This window comes from Erpetoichthys calabaricus, chromosome 9 (assembly GCF_900747795.2).
Source record: "Erpetoichthys calabaricus chromosome 9, fErpCal1.3, whole genome shotgun sequence".
Taxonomy (NCBI): Eukaryota; Metazoa; Chordata; class Cladistia; order Polypteriformes; family Polypteridae; genus Erpetoichthys; species Erpetoichthys calabaricus.
In genome coordinates, this window is record NC_041402.2 from 144,228,819 (window position 1) to 144,250,523 (window position 21,705).

Genomic DNA, 21,705 nt, shown 5'->3' on the forward strand with positions numbered 1-21,705 from the left:
TTGTTCTGGATAGCATAATATTGTACTGTACATCATTCAACCACAGAGAAAAAAAAATCAACAATGTCTATGGAGTCCAGGATGAAACCTGCACAAATGTTAAAAGAACATGCAAATCTATAAAGGGGATGTTTTAAGCCTAGAATTGATTCTGAGATCTAAATGCTTTCTTTCATAACAACATTTTATTCTGATTCTTTCATCTTTTTTTCCTTCAGTATTAACAATACCAACTTACCTCCATTTGAAGTGAATATGAATCTAGATAGATAGATAGATAGATAGATAGATAGATAGATAGATAGATAGATAGATAGATAGATAGATAGATAGATAGATAGATAGATAGATAGATAGATAGATAGATGCCTTTGTTGCTTATTAAGATAACAATATAATTTACAATAATACATACTGCATCAAAATTTTTCAGTCACGACAGGTTGTTCTTATGTTTTATGGGATTGACGTATACAGTAGATCTTATCGTATCAGTTTGTGGTTCAGACATCCACAAATAAAACAGTGAATTACAGAGAAAATTGGAAGTAAAAATAAGTTGTAACATTAAATATGACTGACAAGCCCTTCCTGTTCCTTACAGTGGTCACCATCCTCTTACTAGTGATTATAAGAAATGTCAAAACTTAAAAGCTGTTTTTTCTTTGTCAATACACTCTTTGCATTATGAAGTGCAAATTAGCTTTTATAATTTAGTAATTTTAGAGGATCACTATTGGAATATATAAACATTTATATATCGCATCAATAAAGTATTTTTGAAAAAAATAACTATTGCATATTGGAAAAACACGTTCTTAGCCGACTAATATGAACAAAGTTAAATACTATATCATGCCAGTAGTCAACGTCATAAAATTGAGCATTATGTGTATTTCACCAAAAATGCTGATAAAATAACACATTACATTAAGGCTATCAAAAAGTAGAGGCATTATAGTCCTATACATGCATAAAAATAATAAACAAAAGGACACAGGGGACTTACTTAAGCAAAAAAACATGTTTCTTCAAAAATATTTCCTGTATATGAACTGACTAAACATACAGTGTAAAAATGCCATTTGATCATAACAACTTTTAACTTTTTTTTGGTTAAAGGTTATATGTATCAAGCAGTCTAATACCTTCCAATCTGTATCACAGCTTTCTGAGTGGAGGAAAAGAAACTGTGGTTGGAAGGCTTCTGACATCACATCTTGAGGTTTTAAAGCGGGCTTTTAAAAAGCACTGAAAGCAGACACTTAAAAAATTAAAGTCCTCCAGTATTCAGCTTCAGGGGATAAGGCTGCCACAGCAGAATATGCATTGGGAGAAATGTAAGTATATTTATTAAATCATAGCACAATTAATTATGCTTACTGTGAAAGCCAAATATACTGGCCAGAAGAAGAGTTACAATATATACTGTACTAAACATACTTTATGATGCCATATTTTCTTGACATATGATGAGCAGAACAAGCTATATGTTGTCATGTGTAATATATTTTGAAAAGGTTTATAGTAGTTGTGGCTAAAATATAGATATTACTCTATATTTTAAAAAATAAACTGAAAACACAGGATTTGCTTGTACTAGTTTATGAGGTAATGAATGTAACAAATTGTGTTAAATGGCTAGATTTAGATAGATAGATAGATAGATAGATAGATAGATAGATAGATAGATAGATAGATAGATAGATAGATAGATAGATAGATAGATAGATAGATAGATAGATAGTTTTAAACTAGAGTATTGACCTAAAGAAATGTTAAACACAAACAATAACCCAATAGGTTTTGTCTTAATTAACTTTCATTGAAATCTCAAGGAGTATTTTGTTTCTTTGTACTTTCTGATGCATTATCTTATGCTATAATAGTATTAAAGATAAGTATCAATAGATTTCTATTCTTTTCTTGATTGTTGCTGTTCTGTTTCTCTGTACATGCACTGCTATACTATGTCTATTAAGTTAAATGGCCCAAAGTTACCAGCTTATTGTATTAAAACTTCTAAATTACATCATTAAATGAATTAATTTATAAATGTTATTAGTGAAAATTATTATCAGAAATGCAAGTGAATGTATATTTTATTGTCTTCCAAATGATAAATGTAAGCTTAACAATGCAAATTAACACTATATCAAAACAAACTCAGTGAGCTAAAAATAGAACTTTCTCCCACCACTTCAATACAAATTATTTAACAGAAAGGGAAATGTCATTTCCTACACAATATCGGAACTTTGTGAAGTGGGAGTGGGAAATAGAAGTATGTAGTTTTAATGTGGTCAGCATTAAAGTACAATGACTGCTGATAAGAACTGGAATTTATTATGAAGTAAGTCATTTTTCACAGTGTAAAGCAAAAATGGTTGCACAAGGACACTTTCCATCCACTGTTGAGTCAAGAAACAAAGTGTGCTTTATAGGTGGTTTTTGGACAATCTGTAATGAGTGTGGGCAAAAAGAATTTGTAAATCTTCAACCTTTTTTGAAAGTAATATACTGCACAAACAGAATTGCGTTAATAAAGAAGGTTAAATCATAATAGTAGATCAATGATCTTTGGGTCTGGCAAAAAAGATATAAATTAACTACAAAGAAATAGTAAATAGAGTACTACCTACAATACTGTATCAGTCTCCAATATCCCAAATATTCAACTGAATAATCCATAAATTTATCTTTATAAAGTATCTTCATGAGTTATAAAAGTTTACATTTTTGTTTGCAAACACTGTATATTTGATATTAATGAATTAACTTATTTTTTCTGTGACACTCAATAATTTAACTTATGAATATTTACTTGTAGATGAACATTTACTGTGACTGCTAGACAGCTTATCATATTGTACCACATAGTGTTTTGTGGGTCCCATCAGATATATTATTTGTAATTTAAGCTATCAATACAAGATTTTTGAATCATGCCTTATGCAATTAGATAGTGAGCAGCCCTTCCTATAATCCTATTTGAATCCTTCCCATACCGCTGAGAGAGCAAGAAAGGGTGAGAATATACAGTAGTAAGGTAATCATTCCGAGATAAAATGATTAAATGTTTTGGAGCATATAAGTATATTCCTTAATTATAAACCTAAATATTCTAATTATACATAATACAAGAAAAACCTATTCCATTATAATATAATAGGATTTTTTTAGTCTTCTAGTTCAGTAAGACGAGATTGCAAATAATTAGTGTAGTGTATGTTAACACAAGTGCTCATTAACCAGTGGCATTATATCTACTATTAGACCAAATTTATGGTGCCTGTCAGCTACTTCTGACATATGAAAGCTTGGGCTTGACCACAGTTTATGATCATTGGTTACCTGACACAGCTACAATATTGAAGTTGCACACAGATCAAGGCCACCTATTATACTCTCAAGAATCTTTTATTTAATTGACATCTGCTATAAAAAACAGTTCAAAGATGGTTGCTTGATGATATGCTCTGCCCTCTGTTGAATTTACAAATGTGTATTTACATAAGTGTCACTTAAACATGCCTGGTTTTTTTCACATTCACGTACAGAAAAGAAAGATAAGACAATAAATGAAAATTGTAGGAAAATAGAAATTCTCTTTAAAGTCCTAGCACATATATAAGGCAGCTGACAGAATTTTTAACACAGATTTTAACAGTATAGATTTCCCACTATTAATAGGTAAAAAAATTTACAGTTAGTTAAACGGTTCAAAAACAAAACAAGAAAAAAACATTATCAAGTTACTCAAACCACTTCATACATCATGAACTATCATACATAATTAAGTCCAGATATATTTAATTGATACTGAGTATCCTCTACAGACATTGCTGTTGATATTATTGTGAAAATTGTATCATTTCCTATCCATATAACCGCAATGTTTGTCTGTAAAATGGTAAAAGCGGCATGACAACCTAACAAAAAACTGTTTGGATGTTGACTTGTTGACTTTTAATAATATTTCTTCATAGTTATTGAGGTTAACTGTTAGTATCCTTAAGCATTGTCAAGACAGATCAAGCTTCAAGAAATAAGTGGAGAATGTCATAGCAATATTTCATTAGATGCAATTATAGAAATACATCTGAAATACATAGTCATTATAAGGGTTTAGCATAGAAATAAGAAAACACATTCTCAAACCCATGCAGTTCAGATTTTTCCAAAATGGTGCAGGACAGGAATCAGCCTAAGCAAGCCAGTCCATTATTCTGTCCACTCATAAACACAATTGCACAATTATCTACAGTTACTATTTGAAAGATAGATAGATAGTATTGTTTAGATACTGATCAATAACACATGGACATTGATAATATTTTTGCACTTTATGAGCAACTTCACCATAAATGTAACTTGTCACCACAGTATTTCTTTCATAAAAATGCAAGTCCGTGACTTCACTAAAAGCATTATTACCATGTAGTCACTAATACTATTAAACAGAGTGTCTCAAGAGAATAATATTATTTCTCTAATACCACATCTGTACGTAATTCAAAACAAATTTTGGAAGAGGACCTTACAAATAGATTTTCATATCATAAATAGAACACAACTAAAGACAAAGCCTAGTTCTTCTTAAAACTTTGTCTTGCATACATTTAAAATGCCCATTTTTCTCAATCTCAAGATTTCAGGTATTTCCTTTAATGATGTCCTTCATTTAAGTCTTACTGGACATCAAGTTTCACCTTATTACCATGCTTGGCCCACAGAAAGTGCCACTGCTATATTTATACTGTTTAATGAGAAAATGTTATTGCATGCAGCTGTGCCATACTGACTGGTGTTTCTTACATTCTGAGAAACCTTATTAAAATAGTAATGGAAAACGTTCAGAGTGCTAAACAAGCACCTTGCTAAAAAGACTGAATTGAATTGAAATGAATGTCCATCTTTTGTTTGATCCCCCTCTAAATTTATTTCCACATCTCTGCTTTGTTCTTCTCTGTAATAAATCAACAGTTGCATACCAATTCAGGTTGTGGCATTGCTATGTATTATGGTACATTAAAGTATACAAACTTACTGCACAGCAAGCTGAATATTTTTTCTATAATCATCTATTTCCATTTTCTGAAATCAGTTATTACAATACATGAAAACTTGTAACAGGAGTCTAGAACCCACTCACAAAGGTCCAATTCAGAACTGCCTATTAATCTAATCTATACATCTTTACCAGGTGGAAAGCCCATGCAGACATTTGGAAAATGAGCAAATCCCACAGAGACAAAAGTACGGGATTCAAACCATGCTGTGAGGCAGCAATGCTAAAGTGTGCACCAGCGTGCTGCCATGCAGAAATTGTATTGTTATCAAATACATTTGTTTTAAGAAAATTTTTAAATTACAAACCTAACTATGTTCGTTTTCACCTGCAATTGAAATAAAAAATAATGGCTGAGTACCATAACTGTGCTCATACTACACTTTTGGTTTTATATCTTGTTGTACCACTGATTCCATAATTCTACTTGGAAATCTGTTAAATCCACTTGACTCAAACCATATATATTTTTGTAGACCTACTGTATATACATTATATATTTTAACAATATTGAAATTAAATATTATATTAAAATAACCCCAAACTCAATTTTTCTCTCACCCAACCATAACCCCTAAACATGCGTACTTTAACAGACTAGACATTTTATCCCCTTCAAAAGACTCCAGTCGCAACTCAGATATAATCTCTCTGATTTGTCCTATTTCTTCTCCTGGGTGTTATGCTAGTGGGTCATGCTCAGTACACTGTTTCACTATAATTTTCAAGGGAGCATCATCATTACATGCTCAAAACACTTTGGCTGTCTCCTCTTATCTACAGTAGTAACAGAGGTTTTGTGAGTCACTTATGAATTCAGCTTCTCAATGTCTTAGAAACAGAAGACAGCAGCGTTGGTAGAAATGCCATTTCATTCTTTTGCTTCTGCAATCTCATTCTATTAATCACTACACAAAGATCTTGACTGTGAGTGAGGCTGGAGATACAGACTGACTTTTAAATAAAAAACTTTCTTTGAAAACCAATCTCATGCTTTACTACCAGACTCCAGTACAATGCCTGCAAACCTGTAGCTGCTGGCTGATTTGGTGGACAACCTCATGATTAGATCTACTGTTAGTGGAAAGTTTACTTGAACTTCTTCCATCAGTGCAGCGGGTCCCCTGTTACCTGTATGACTAGATACGCAATTCTGGAAAAGGGTCAAGACCTCAAATTTGGTGGTGTTGATTCTCAAGATACTATGTGACACTTGGCTGCAAAGCACACCAGCTAGTACATGCCAGACATCACAGTCTGATAAAACCAAAAAACAGTATCATAATATGAGCAGGGCAAATGGAACCTTTAGAATACACCTCTATATTAAATGTTATCTAAAAGTCTGTCCTAGAAAACTACAATGATGAAAGGAGGAGAGATTCACTCTCAAAAGTGTCCCTTGGAATCGATTTAATATGACAACAATGGAAAAGAGACCCGATGACATATTTAAGCAGCTCCAGAACACAATAATCATGCAGTTATAAGCCTTCTCCAAATCTACCAAAAACTTAAAGACAGGGTGGTCAGTCTTCACCCTCAAATATCCTTAAGAATACAAAAGGTTGATCTACTGTCCCATTGCCATGATACATTTCAAACTGTTCCTCTTAAAACTGATGTTTGAGCATCTGCCAAGGACTTAATTTTGATACCCTCATATAAGCTTCCCCACGGACGTAAAATAGTTTGAACCCTCTTTAAATTGGAAGACACCCATCACCCCAAACCCTTCTTTTTAAAATGTTAGCAACACTAGTCTCCAATCTTGAAGACTTTTACTGCCTTCAATACAGTATTAAAGAGGCCTAATTAGCAAGTCCCCAAACTATTTTCAATGGTTTCAACATATTATGACTGGATCACAACCACCCGTACATACTTGTCATAATGAATCCTTGCTTGCTACGATATCCATACCATCAGAAAACGTTTTTTCACATAGCCATCAGACTCCTTTAACACACAGGCATTCATTTCAACCACTGACACAAATGCCACTTTCTTTGCCTGATAGTATCTGGTCATGAGGTCAGGAGATGATACTCCACTACCATACCACATAAAATGTTTTTCATTAATATGACAGCTACTCTCACTGTCCACTAAAACATTCTAGGGATGCTGACATTAAAAGCCCAAGCCAACACTAGGCCACAGCCACTTGCAGCAGTGTCTACTCCTGAAGTCTTCAACTGGGCCTATTCAGATACCATGCACTTGACCTCCTCAGAGATGCAGGATAAGTTCATCTGTTAATGAAAATTGTCCCACATAGAGGCAACTAGTAAGTGTTTCCAAGACACTCTCACTGCCAGTTTATTTTTCCCTGATGTATCTCTCTGACACATGTGCCAGCTCACCACAGAATAATGATCAGCTGACAGTTCAAGACCTCTCTTTACCCATGTGTCAAAAGCATACAGCTTTCAATGTGATGTCATGACAATAAACAGTTCCAAACTGTTTAGCCTAAGTCACTCAGGTTCCTGATACACTAAAAGTATGCACAATCTTGTGTTTCAACATAATGCATATAATGAAAAATTCACGCATAGTGTATATTATAGAAATAATTAAAAACTCATGTTGAAATCAGGCTGGCCGTACTTCTCAGTCATGCAATTTCAGGTATCTCAGTCATTCCTCATGTGAGCATTGAAATCTCCTACAAAATCATTAGGCAGGACTCCTTTGTCAGTTACTCTCTTTAAAACTATATTCACTACCCAGTCATAATTTTCCTTTATGCAATTCAAACTGGCACTGAAGTAACCCTAACATCTAACAGTACAAATCCCAACTGCAATTGACCTTCCCAGAAGCTTGTGAGTACCAGTCAAAACCTCTCCTGTTATACAATTTCTGGAGTAGAGGACAGAAACCCTTGATTTAGAAGTCTGGCTGCAATGGCAATTTTATGTGTAGACAAATACAGCTATATTTAACTGTCAGCTGTCTCACAAGATCCAGCTACCTCTCTGCTGGTGAAGTAGTGCAAAGCCTGAGTGAACATGAACCACAAATGTGTTAATCAGAAGAATTAAAACAGGTGCGGTATGTAATGAAATGTGCTAATAAAATCTTTGCAATTATTAATAACCAGTAACGGTACACTTGACTTGAGCATTCTTAGTTTTCATACTCTTTCTCTGCACGTTTAGCATTTGTTTGCTCAGAGGTTGATGCGCTTGCTGCTTCCTGAGCAGCTCTTCTTTTCTCCAACTTAACGGCCCGCTTCTTCTCGTCTTTCGGCTGTATCTTTTTGCGTTAAAACTGATTAAGTCTGTGTTTGTGTTGCAATTGCTTAGTTAGTTTTCTTTAATTTTTCACTTCAATTGGCACTTAAGTCTTCAATCTGCCTCAAGAATGATTTAAGATATGAAGAGGTAGGGGAAGTGACAGCAACGGTAGTAGGGATGAGAATGGCGCCCATAGGCATGTGCCGCATGCGCCCTGCTGGCCGCTGCCGAGAGTTGATTCTACAATAAAAAAAAATAAAAAGAGAGGGAATAACTTTGGAGGTCAATCGTCACCCTGAAAGCAGAAAGCAGATAGTAGACGTCACGTAGTATATGCGTACCAAATTTCAGGTCAATGGGTCAAACGGTTTGCAAGCTACAGGTGATTAAAAATCCTGGACAGACAAATGAACAGCCACGGTAGCATATTATATATAAAGATGTGAAGTGAGAGATGAAACCATTTCATAGTGTTTCTGTGGCTGATGTAAAAAACTCTAACGATACGAAACAAACATATATAATAACAAAAATGAAATGCAGTCTTGGTGGTGTATTGTGGATGTTGAAGACTACTATTTGTGTCATGAATTAAGTATTTTCAAAGATATAAAAAATAACTTTAGGAAAAATGCAGAAGTAAATGTAAAATTTTTGCATTGGAATAATCACTATTGTGCAATTTTATTTTATAAGCAACAGCTTAACATCCACTTTAAAGGTCTTTTTATGTCTCAGTTCATTTTTATTTCTCATTCATTGTTATTTGGCTTATTAAGAGTTTGAACCTTGTTTTTAGTTTCATTGCTCTTCCCTTAGACTTTTGCAGTGATCTGCCTTGTCTCATTAGCATTATACTCACTACTATTTAGGTATAGTGGCTTTAGAAAATCAGTCATTTTATCTATTAAGTCCAGTACTTCTGCATTTGTTGAATTCTTGTAGCTATATTTAAGAAATTAAAGTCACTCCTTTGTAATGTCTCCATTTAAACTTGCTAAAGTTGGTAGTTATCTTCTGACATCATGCATATATTCCTGCATCTTTCTACATCAAACCCAAAAAACCTTCACTAAGATTCTGCCCTTCTGTTATTTGAAGTACATTTAAACTAAAAAAAATTCTCTTTTTTGTAAGTGACCCCTCCGAACACACTTCTTAATCTTAAACTCTCTTTTCTAAAAAAATGTGTATCAATGTAGTATATATTATATTAATTTCCATTTCTAGTACGGACTGAAGTTGCTGCTACTTCTGTACTTTTACATTTACGTTCTGCTACCTGTAATTACAATTGATTTATTTTATTTCTAATACATTGTGTGTAACATTAAAGCAAACTATTCTACTTCATTGCTGATTCTATTTCTTCCTATTACCGCTTATTATAACCTTGAGAAATATCTGAAGGCAACTTATAAAACTTGTGACAATTCAAATGAATGATATCAGTGAAAATGTATATGTATTTTTAAAGTGTGACCAGTGGTAAAGTTATTTCACCATTAAGAGTCTTTAATAAACAGTGTTATCATGCTATGCCACTAGTGCAACATATACAAATTATTTTTAAATTCACAAAAAATGCATTAAAGAATTACTGCAAGTAAATTACAATAATCCATTTTTGTTGCAAAAATAGTGTTAAAAGTGTTGCTAGTGGTTGTAGCATAATTTCAGTTTTCTGAGATTTGGGCATGCACATGATGCCTAAGCCCTTTCACAAACTTCAGATAATGCCCAGGGAAATATCTTTTTTTATTAAATTACTATTGTATCATCAAATTAGTGAAATTTCTTTTGTATCAGGAAAGAAGGACAGACCTAACTTTGTCATTATACAGAAAACTATTTTACTATATTGACTGGGCAATTTCATTTAGAAGGATAAAAAACTTCAGCAATTTAGAAAATAAAATTAACAAAATAGTGAGCTGCACTTTTATACTCTTTATGTGAATGTATAAACAATTATTACCAAGTCTGCAGTACTGAGTACTTTAACTCGACCAACAATTATTACTTCATTTACATCTTAATTCTACATGAGGACTGAAAGATCTGGCATCACATCCAATGACATTCAATTAAGTTAGTGTGCTATGAAATTATTACTAAACGTCTTTGAATATCTATAAAGTAACCTGTCTGTGTGTGTGTGTCTATGTGTATGTGTGTGTGTGTTCACCTTGAGATGGACTGGTGCCCTGTCTAGGGATTGTTCCTGCCTTACGCCTGATACTTGCTGGAATACGCCAGTTTGCCTGTGACCCTCCCCTAGTGAGCAGTTGAAGAAGAGGGATGGAAGTATGCACTTGTGGGCTAGAAAGGGCAACATTAGTTTGCAAGATTCTGGCTGGTTAACAAAGTAAAATGTTTGTTTACCGAAGTATCAAAACCTTTTAAAGTTTATGTGGGCAAATTTGTTTTGATCTTTTAATATTTAAAGTGAATGATTCTGCATGTTTCAAGTCACATTTTCAGATTTCAAGATAGCAGACATTGTAGTTAGTTCTTCTACAAATTAAATATAATTCAATTGAAGTATCTGGTCCCTATGGTCAGTAGGGGACACCACTGTGCCTCCAACCCCAGACACAACTACCACAGACACAGTCCTGGGTCAATAAAAGGCTAGTTATTTACACAAACACTATACCTTTTATAGGCTTCCTTTTCCAGTTGCCTAGCACAAACAGCATTCCCTTGTCATATTCCTATTCTTTGATTTCTCCTCCATTCCTCCCAGTCGAATGTTACCTGCCTTCTCTCCTGGTTCTGACTCCTCAAGCCAAGCAGAGGGCTCTCTTTTAAAATCCGACCCAAGAGTACTTCCAGTGCTCAATTTATTGCCGCCTGGTTGCACTTGCTGGGTCAGATAGGACCACATTGGTCCTTATGTCATCAATATCTGAGAGCTCCTTTTGGCAGCCCCTGCTGAAACCAACAGGGCAGCTCCACTGGACCATAACTCCCATGTTGCTCTGCTGGAATCCATACACTGGCTCCCCAGACAGGATAATGACATCAATAGTATGGAAAAATTTTCTTTCTATAGCAGGCAGTCACCCACTCTCCTTTCCTTCCACGCTCAAATTCATCTAGTGTGTCCTACTGGATGCTGCTGCAAAATCCCTAAGTAACCATCTTGGTGCGGAAAGGGAGTATTGCATCTCTGTTGCTGGAAGTGATTAATATGGATAGGTAGATGACAAAAAGAAAAGTAAAAATGAAATAATATAAAGACAAAGTGTACTGCAAACACTAAATATATTGATCTATGTACCATATACATTTTAAATGGTTAAAAGAAAAACAACAAATAGCTGGATAAGTACTTGACACAATTAATACAAACATTGTCATAGTTAAGGTACTGCAATCATTTCAAACATTTTAGTCAATAAATCAGGCAGATGCTCCACAAATTCAGCATGCTGAATAACCCAAACAGTTGCTGCCACTGGGGAAAGCAGAAGGACAGACAGGAAACCTGAGCTGAGACCAAAATGGTTTAGCCAAGTGTTTCTTAGTTAATTTGCGGAACTACTATGAAAATTAATAAAAGAGGAAATTATAAAATATTCTGTTGTATGACTAATATTTTAATTAAGAAAATGCAGTATTTATAAATATATGCATATGGAGTATATATTTATGCAAAATGATGTGATAATAACACTGTTACATGTTTGAGGCATGATAAATGTAAATGGGAAGGATGTGCTGAAATTGCATTACACAAATCATCAATATATAATGTAAGGTTTGATAAAGATAGCTATAATGTAGGTGTCATATTTAGCCTATTTTAATATTTTGTTTTCATTGAAGTGACACTTAAAAATCTAGTTTCACATACGCATACTTTTTACGTAATAAGACCACATTCACCATGATTTTTTACCTTAAAGAAATAGTCCACCCCCAAAATGATATTTTTATATGTTACTTACCCCATTTATTTTGTAGTGGAAGCCAAATATTTTTTAATTTTGTGTTTTCATGTAGAATAGAGAAATTGAAGTTTATGGCATAACAGAACTCAATGGTGGTCAGTGCTGTACAATGGCAAATGATGTGAAAAGAAAAAAGAAAACAAATTTCTTGTTCATCATGTCACATAATCCATATGTTTATTATCTAGTCACTTGCTCAAAACATGCAAAAGAAATGCTTTATTTGCTAAAATATTGTTAACTAGCAACTTCTAGAATTATTAGCATGTACATAAACAAGAAACCCAAAGCCCATGGGAGCCTATTTTATGATTATTCTTGACCAACAAATGACGGAGAGAGGTGGGTCTTCAGGTAGAGTGTTCCTTTAAGTTTATCAAGAAGTAAACTATTTTTTTATTTTTTTAAAATAACATCTGACAATCAGATTGTTACTAAAATAACAACAATTGACAATCCACATTTCATCTTCATTCATACAAAGGTTATTCTTTATTTGTTCATTGACATTTAATGAACACAGAATCCACAAGAATTCTTTTGAGTTCTTACTTTTAGGAAAATAGTTTTCAAATTTAACTAATGACACTTTGTAAATGATTTATCTCAATAAGTTTTACTTGTTTAAAATTGTAATGCTAATTTCTCTGTCCTGTCTCGTTCAATTGGTCAGTTAAGTTTTGAAGTTATCAAAAAAGTTGTTTTTATTTCTTTGGTGTCCAAAGTTTAATTTACTTCTTTGGGTCTTCTGTTTTATTACAGCTGTCACACAAGTTAAGTTAAAAGTGATAAGTTAAAAATATTCAAAGGAAGTCAAACATTTTCAAAAGAAGCAAGTCTGCAGGATAACATAACTTCATATTCCAATTTGCATCTTTAAAGAATTGCATAAGGTCAAAGGTTTTGCTTGATAGAATTATAATTATTTCTGGTTTCAGATCATGACAAAGTCTTTTTAAAACATCATTGTATAATAATAAAAGAAGAAATGTAAATTGAGTTGTTTACTTGTATTGGTAACAAAATTAAAAAAAAAAATCACATTGATCTTAATATGTTCAGTTTAGTTAATTGACACAATTAGATGTATGGAACACGACATGCATCAAACAACAGAGACACTTAGTAGTTATCAGGACAAACAGTGGAACCTCTAGTTTGAGTGAGCGCAGATCAGTGAGGAAACAGATGCAATTAGTATTGCAACATATTCAGGCTAGTCTTTGATTTTACTAATACAGTAGCTAGAGCTGATACAAGGCATTATGACTCGCACAACCCTTCATGGAACCCTAAGGCTTCACCGAACAGAGTTTAAGAAACACTGGTTTAGCTTGTTACACACACCAGCGCGAACAAAAATCCACCAGAAGAAAACCAACCAAACAACACAGTTACAAGGAAAGAGAGTATTTGACTATCAGAAATCCAGGATGGTATAGAAAAAAAAGCATACAACCTAATTTAGCAGAGCCAGTTCCCACAGAAAACAATAAAGAGAAATAGGGGATAGTTGTTGCTCAAAAACTCACTGATGGCACACATAATCTATATAAGTGCAGCAGATATCACCAGGAACCAACCAAGTCCCCATGCTGAGAAATTGAGAATGCCATGATTTCCCCCTTTCGATTTATTTATATCTTCACAGGTATTTAAACATGTACATGGTAACATCACTGTCATAGAGCAATCTGTACACACAATACATGCTGATGAGTGTATTAATGAGGTATGTTCTAAATGAATAAACACAAATACAAAATAAAAGACCTGAATAAAACAAAAGTCACAAAAGAATCAAAGAACTCCACAAAATAAGTACTATACAAAAAGTGCAAAACTAGTACCCTGAAATCCAGACATGTATGATTTCAGTTATTTGATTATAATATCATGTGTCTTGTGTTGCCCAAACATTGGATTAACTATGTCTTTGATTTTGTTCATATTCTTTCCTTTTTTGAATATCACTGCAATATTTCTGCCTAATCTTAATAGAAATTGTGATTTATAATTTACCCCTTTACTTATCAGCCTGCTCAGACATAAGCCTTAGCATGTACCTGAATCTAAAGTGAAGGGACCTACTTTAGTATAAGGACCTTTATCTGATACTGCAGTTTGTTTTATGAGGCTTTATCAAGCTGAGTAGATTAATGACTCCTTTGTTATTTGAACCATAACACATTTTATACCATAAAGCATCCTAGTAAAAACATCTCCAATAATACATCGAGTAACAGTTTTTTAAAGATTTTGTTCAAGGAAAATTATTTTGTGTTACATGTTGTGTGCAGTGTAAGGGGTTAATCACACAAAATGCAGAAATTTTAGAATGAAATTGTCATTTGACTAGAATGATTAAGTATAAATACACTTTGTCGACACACTTATGCTCAGGATTTCAGCGTGTCCTGCAATGGACTCATTCACTGAACACAACTAATTTCACTCACTCACTTCAAAAGATGCTGAAAAGTGGATCAGAGAAGATTGGCTTAAATTATATTATCACTGAAGTCTATATCTAAGTCCTTCACTTTCTGATTTTGCCTTCTCTTAGTAAATAAACTGTAACCGTTATTACACACAGTTCTGTATGTTTTATTCAGTCACATTTTATATATTAGGTGTGGTTACATACACTGCAGTTATTGTATATTAAACTTTTTTACATTATACATGTAATATTGAATCATTTTATATACTGTTCTTAAAAAAATATTTTTGATTTATTGTTCTGCTTTATTCCCCTCCTAATTAACAGTTCATAGCTCCACTGCCTCAAAAATATGTACTCTCTAGTCTACTGCAGACTTCTACTTCTTTACTTGGCCTCTGTGTGGAAAAGGCAGAGTTTAGTAAAAGAAAAAAGAAAATCTATCCATTCCGTCAGGTGTCTCAGTTTAGCTCACAGCCTCCTGACACCTACTTTTATTTTGATTATTTATGTGAATGTAGAGAATGACATCTGGATCTCTATAAGCTCTGGTAAGGTTCTTATTCTCCAGGCCAATATGTGATGTATTGTCTGTACAGGCAAGACCCTATTTATAACGTCCAGAAAACACTACCTGCATGCCCAAATAATGGAACTTTTTTTTTCTTTTTAATTTTTTGAGCATGTGTTTGAAATATTATTTTACTAGACTCACCATAGTAGCACATACCATACATAGTCTCAAACTCTGGCCATAAGTAACATGCATGGATTTAAGGCAGTATCCAAGATATCCACATGACCATCATCATCAAATTCTTGCACATGAAGCCTGAAAGCCATAAGGGCTGGGTTAGATCATTTATGTTAGGTAGAATGCCCAGTGGAGGCTGGGCAGTCTCTTGGCCTTGGAACCCTTGCAGATTTTTTTTCCTCCAACCCATCTGGAGTTTTCTTTGTTTGTTTTTTCTATCCTCCTGGTCATCTGACCATACTTTATTCTTTGTTATTTAGTATTGCCTAATCTTATTTTTGTTTGATATAAACATTTCTTTCTTCATTTTGTAAAGCGTTTTGAGCTACACCATTTGTGTGAAAATGTGCTATATAAATAAATGTTGTTGTTGTAAGTGGCTTGGATGCATTGGGTTGGGTCATTTATATTTAAGCCCACATAGAAAGAATGTAGCAAGACGCAAATAATTAATTTTAGAAGCCTTACTGCTAGGAAATCATATTACTGTGGTCTTATTTAACTAAATCTAATTAAAACATGAAAGAGTTTTAAAAATTACATGCTTGTTTATTAAGTTATTTAAGATTTTGATCTTCATGAATGTTCTCCTGAAGTCTTCCTGAGTTTTAAGGTATTGACATTAATCTTCCTTTACTCTGGGCTACCGTGGAAATAAATGTATTAAGTTCTTATTATTTGATAGAATTTTAAATTTTGTGAAGGTCTAATTCAGAGCTTTTTTATTTGTAGTGGACTAAAATAAATAATAAGAAAAGACATAGATATGGTTACAATTTCCATTTTTTACAACTTAAGACGTAAAGATTAACTGTGATTAATTTTACATTAACGTGTTACTACATGTAATACTAAACAACATGCCTGCTGTATGTTTATTATTTTCTGATATACAATATCCAATAGGAATTAAACAAGTATTGAGCCCAATGAAAATGTCCATACAATTTACAGTAAATTGAAATAATCATTTGGATTTAATCAGAATGTAAGATATATGATATACAACCTGTTTATGCATTGCTGGCCTTCTGTGTGTATTTGCTTATTGTCAAACACAATCTTCCATGTACTGTCTGGAACTGTGTCTGGAAATTGGTAAATAGATTAATATTGGTATATCTTCAATCACCCTGGAAAAAAATAGTTTGCAAAGTAACTGTTGAAAAGATTGCTGCTTTCCTGTTTTTGGAATACATGACATTTTCACATTTTTAATAATAATAATGATTCTTTTTGAGTTTTTAATGTTTTGATTTATTATAGTGCAGTCTATAAACAGGAGCACTATGAATCCGTCAATGAGGCAATATGAAAATATTTCCCTAAATCATGTTTCCATCTTTTAATATTTATATAACAACAATTTTCCTTATTACAGTATATAGTTTTCATAATTAATACAGATATTTCAAAGTGGAAAGAAATAAGTAAGAAGTATCAATCTGATACTCCTGCCTATACCGCCTATAGAAGCAGGCATATAGGCATACATATAATAGTAACCTTGTCTAAACTGTAAGCTTACTTTATATCAAATTTCAAAAGTAGCCATACTAAAGAAATCAAACATTACAGGAAACCCTGCCCTGTATAGTCAGTATCTGAAGAATTTACAGGTGGAAAGTTTGCACAATAAAAAGGAAGGGTGTACCAATGATAGAAAGAATGACAAAATAAAGTAGGCTGCATTTCTAAGATGTGAGTTATTCATGCACGTCTTTTTTTAAGTTAGTTGGATTCTGTTAGCCACATTTTGTCCCCATAGAAACATATTTTAGAAAGTGTGTTTTTTCTTTCAACATTGGTGTTTATGAATTCAACTTTAAACAGAGGAAACAGTATAATTAAAGACAGTGAGACTTTAACATGATTCTAAAGGAAAATTGTACTTCATCCTAATAATCCTTTCCCCAAGCCAATACCTCCATTTAATCAAAATGTGCACCTTTGTGAACAGAAAATTAATGGTCATGCTAATATACTTCTGAAAACAATTCAACAACATGAAAGAATTATGTTAAAATAAATATAAGTCTAAACTAAAAATAAAATAATAATTATCATCACTGTCTTAGTATAACATGGGTCTGAGAATGTTCTAGTAGCAATATCAATTATTATGATGGGATACCATCTTAAACAAGGCTGGTTTCTATCTTATGCCCAATGCTGATTGAATAAACTGTTTTTAGGATAACACTGTGTTGCAGTAAGATAAATTGGACAGTAAATTAAAGAATTATCAAAATTAAAGAAAAAAGAACTCAAAGGAAAAAAGTAGTATGCATGACCTGACTACTGAAAAAATGAACAATTGTCATCAGTAATAAGTAAATGCAGTATTATGTGTATTTAATTGTTGAAATGGAGAGGATAATAATGGATATTTACATATATTTATACTAATGCTGTAAACATATAAAAGAAATAAAATGTGCATTAGTGACCAGGTGATATTTCTTAATTTCTTATAACAAGGAGCACAACTGAAAGCCCATATACTTTAAATGTAAATGTCAAAAAAGATTATTTAGTTCAATGGTGTTTATATTACTATTATTTGGATGATCTGCTGTGGCAACCCTGAACGGGAGCAGCCAAAAGAAGAAGAAGACTATTCCAAAGTACTTGCACTAGAATAAACACTGGATTTACAGTTGGACAAAATATATTGTACATAACTATCTGTACATAATTATCACTTTGTGGCATCAGTTAGCACTTCTGCCTTGCAATTCCCTTGATTGGAGACGTATTTCTGCTCTAATCACTGTGTTTATGCAATTTACACTACCCGCTATTATCTGTGGAGGTTATCTGGTTTTCTTCATGTCCCAAAGATAAGCTGGCTACATTGTCTGTCCGTAAATTAGCCAGTTTGTATGAGTGACAACGAGTATGTTTTGTCATCACAAGGTGTCCCATTTAGGTTTGATTGTGTCTTCTGTTCAGGGTTGTCAGGACAGGCTCTGTTTTTTGGAATCATTAAAGAAAGCATTTGAGGAAATGGATGGCAAGTACAGTGCCCTCCGTAATGATTGACACGCAGACACATTTTACTTTAATTTACCTCTCTGTTCCATGGTTTAAAATTACAAATTAAACAATTCAGACATAATTAAAACACATATTGCACATTATAATTTAAGGGTATTGGCATACATTTTGGTTACACCGTGTAAAAATGACAATACTTTTAATACACAGTTTTCCCATTTTAGCACACTATAATGTTTGGGACAACTAGCTTCACATTGCGCAGATGTGTTTTATTAGTGCAGGCATAAGATACTTAGGCTTGCTTCTACCTACATACTACCTTTACATTGCTCAAAAAGAGGACAACAGCTCTAACTAAAGTGAAAGAAGCTATTATGAGGCTGAAAGCTAGAATAAAACCATTAAACACATTGGTAAAACCTTAGGGTTACCTAAGTCAACTGTCTGGAATATCATTAGGAAGAAAGAACACACTGGTGAGCTCAGTAATCGCTGAGGGACTAGTAGGCCAATGAAGACCATTAGTGGCTTGGCTGAGCATTACCAGAGAAGATACTCAGCACCTGGTGATGTCTGTGAATCACAGATTTCATTGCATGCAAAGGACAAAATACTAAATATGATTGCTTTAATATACCAATCATTTCCATGTCCCAAATAGGGGGGATGTTCAAAAAGTTTCTGCATTTTTATATTTTTGTTGGAAACGTTGAAGGCAGGAGTAGTAATTGGGCATTAAAAAATTGGTATGACACTGGGAAATTGCATTGCAAACAAAGGTGACAATGTAGAAAAGTGATGTAATTTGTTTTTGAAATTCTCAATAAATAGAGTTTTTGAACGTCCCTTGTATTATGGTGCCCTAAAATGGGAGGACTGTTTAGAAAAGCTGTTGTAATTTTTGCTATAATGTGAATTTGTATCACGTCTGAACTGTTAAATTTGTAATTTTAAACTGTGGAGCAGAGGAGTAAATCAAGGAGGCGTGTCCCACACATTACGGAGGGCACTGTATAACAAATTATGAAAATAATCATTTGCTTTAAAATAACTAGTCATGCTTTTCATTATGTTCTCTTATGTGAGCATTTAAAACTTTTACAGAAGTACAGAATGAGAATAGTACAGCTGTGAATTAACAATTTGTTATTCAAAAGATTTAGTGAAAACCCAAACCTTTTTTTATTTCTCCTGCACTGGATTGTTGAGGACAAAAAATGTGGAGCAAAGGGTATAGTTTCCCATCCAGGGTCGTTTCCTGGCCTGCTCCAAATTGCTTAGGTTCTATTGAGCTCAGCAGTATGGCAGATGGTGGATACCTTATTAATGTTAATACCTGATGCTAAAGTAAATATATTTTTTCTTTTACTGTTAAAAATGTGGAATTGCAGTAGTACATTCAAGTCTGATAGGGAAGATAACACTCAGCCACAGAAACATCAAAAGCAGATAGTACAAACACATGCTGACATGCTATGGAGCAAGATAATCTCAATATTGATATTTTTACATTCTATTTTCTGCCTTCTTTGGGAACAGTATGTTATTGTTTTCCATTCAGCAGTGTTGGAAACATTTTTAAGTTAATGAAGATATCATGTAAGGACTGAATTGTGAGTGATGCAAATTCAATTGACCATTTTTTCCATTAGTAAAGGAATCAAATAGAATGCTAGACATTATAAAATGGAGAATTCCAGCTGAGTCCAGATCTCAGTGCAAACAGTTTGTTCCGTTAGCTAAATGCTACTGATGTTCTTTCTTCTGTGAGTTCACTGTGTCCATATACCCAGCAGACTGTACATCAAGCCCCACCTCTTTCCTGCCTCACTGATGGCTTTGTCCTGTATCTGGTTATGTGGTTTCTGTTTCTCAGAATGTTGTTTTTAACTGAACAGTTTCCTCTGTCTGTAACAAACTGTGTGTTGCTATGAAAAGAAAGAAGCAAATAATTTTATTAATATATCTTCCAGATGATAACAATATATGCATAACTCTCCATCTCTATGTTCGTGATTTACAATACATTCGAGTACTGAAAAAGAGAATCTCTATTCTATATTTATGTAAAGTTGAATTAGATTAAAATATGATTAAATAAACTTTATTAATCCCAAAGGGACATTTAGATGCATACAGCAGCAGAGACATAAAAAACAAAGATACAGACTCACAGGGCAAATAATACAATAAAACAACAGATATATTAATAAATAATAAATATATAAGATGGACTGCATAAAATTCTCAGCTCCTCTCTAATGCTGTCTTTATTTGTGCTCACCTCCTACTCACACATCTGCTCATCTTTTGAAATGAAGTGATTAATCACCACCTATGTGGCTCAGATCAGGGGTTAACTTTAAGAGACTGAACTCCTTGTAAATATTTTTAAAGGTCGGCATTAGAAAACACTCATATCATATCTCTGTCTGAGATACCTAATTATCATTTAATCAATCCATCACTCATTGTTTATTTCATATTAAAGTATTTGATGTGCACAGCATCAAAAGGTGTCTAACAAAGTACACAACAGTACTTACAATAAGCAAACGTAGAAGTTAATTCAAATGCCCTGTAAGTTAAAATGCAAAAGAATAATTTAGTATAAGTTGATTTAAATGCATTTTCAATTATAGTAAATACATTTAAACTTGAAAAACATTACTAAATAAATAGATTAGCAGTAAAACGTTTTAATAGCAGAACTGAGCTTGCAACTATTTGGCAGGTATAAAAAAGTAATTAATATAAACTAAAATTAATTCAAAGATAGACACAAGTTGAGCATTAATACAGATGAAGATTTGATAACAGATTTAGGGAGACTATTCCAGAATGTAGGAGCCCCAGATTTAATAGAGGGTTTAGCAAGATTTACTTTACAAGTTGTTAGTGCCTGGATGTACAGTCACTGACTCCAGTTGTCACTGAAAGGAATGACTACTCATGGGTTTGTGAACGGTAAACAAACAGGTAACACTGTCAGATATGTTGAAGCGGTGGTATGCTCATATTCATATTTGGCTAGTGAACCTCACATCTTTGAGGTTAGATTTCCCAGCATTACTTTATCATTTTACCTGTCAGAAAACCTGTTGCCTTTGACTAACAAATCAAAACAAATCTATTATACTTCTAAGGAGGTCAATTTCTAGGTCTTGGTACACCTTAAAGGTCTGCTAGCTGCCTAATAAAGTTGTGTCTTGGTTGCACCTTTGCAAATT

General features: G+C 33.3%; 1 protein-coding gene across 1 annotated transcript in view; it reads left to right on the forward strand.

The window, feature by feature from the left end:
- Window positions 1-1,219: 1,219 nt before the first annotated feature.
- The window catches only part of LOC114657656 (POU domain class 2-associating factor 1), a 185,043-nt gene continuing 164,557 nt past the window's right edge, over window positions 1,220-21,705 (forward strand). Inside the window, exon 1 of the mRNA XM_028809528.2 lies at window positions 1,220-1,340. Within this exon, the coding sequence (XP_028665361.2) occupies window positions 1,325-1,340 (16 nt within the window). The 5' untranslated portion in view covers window positions 1,220-1,324. The remainder of the gene's footprint in view (window positions 1,341-21,705) is intronic.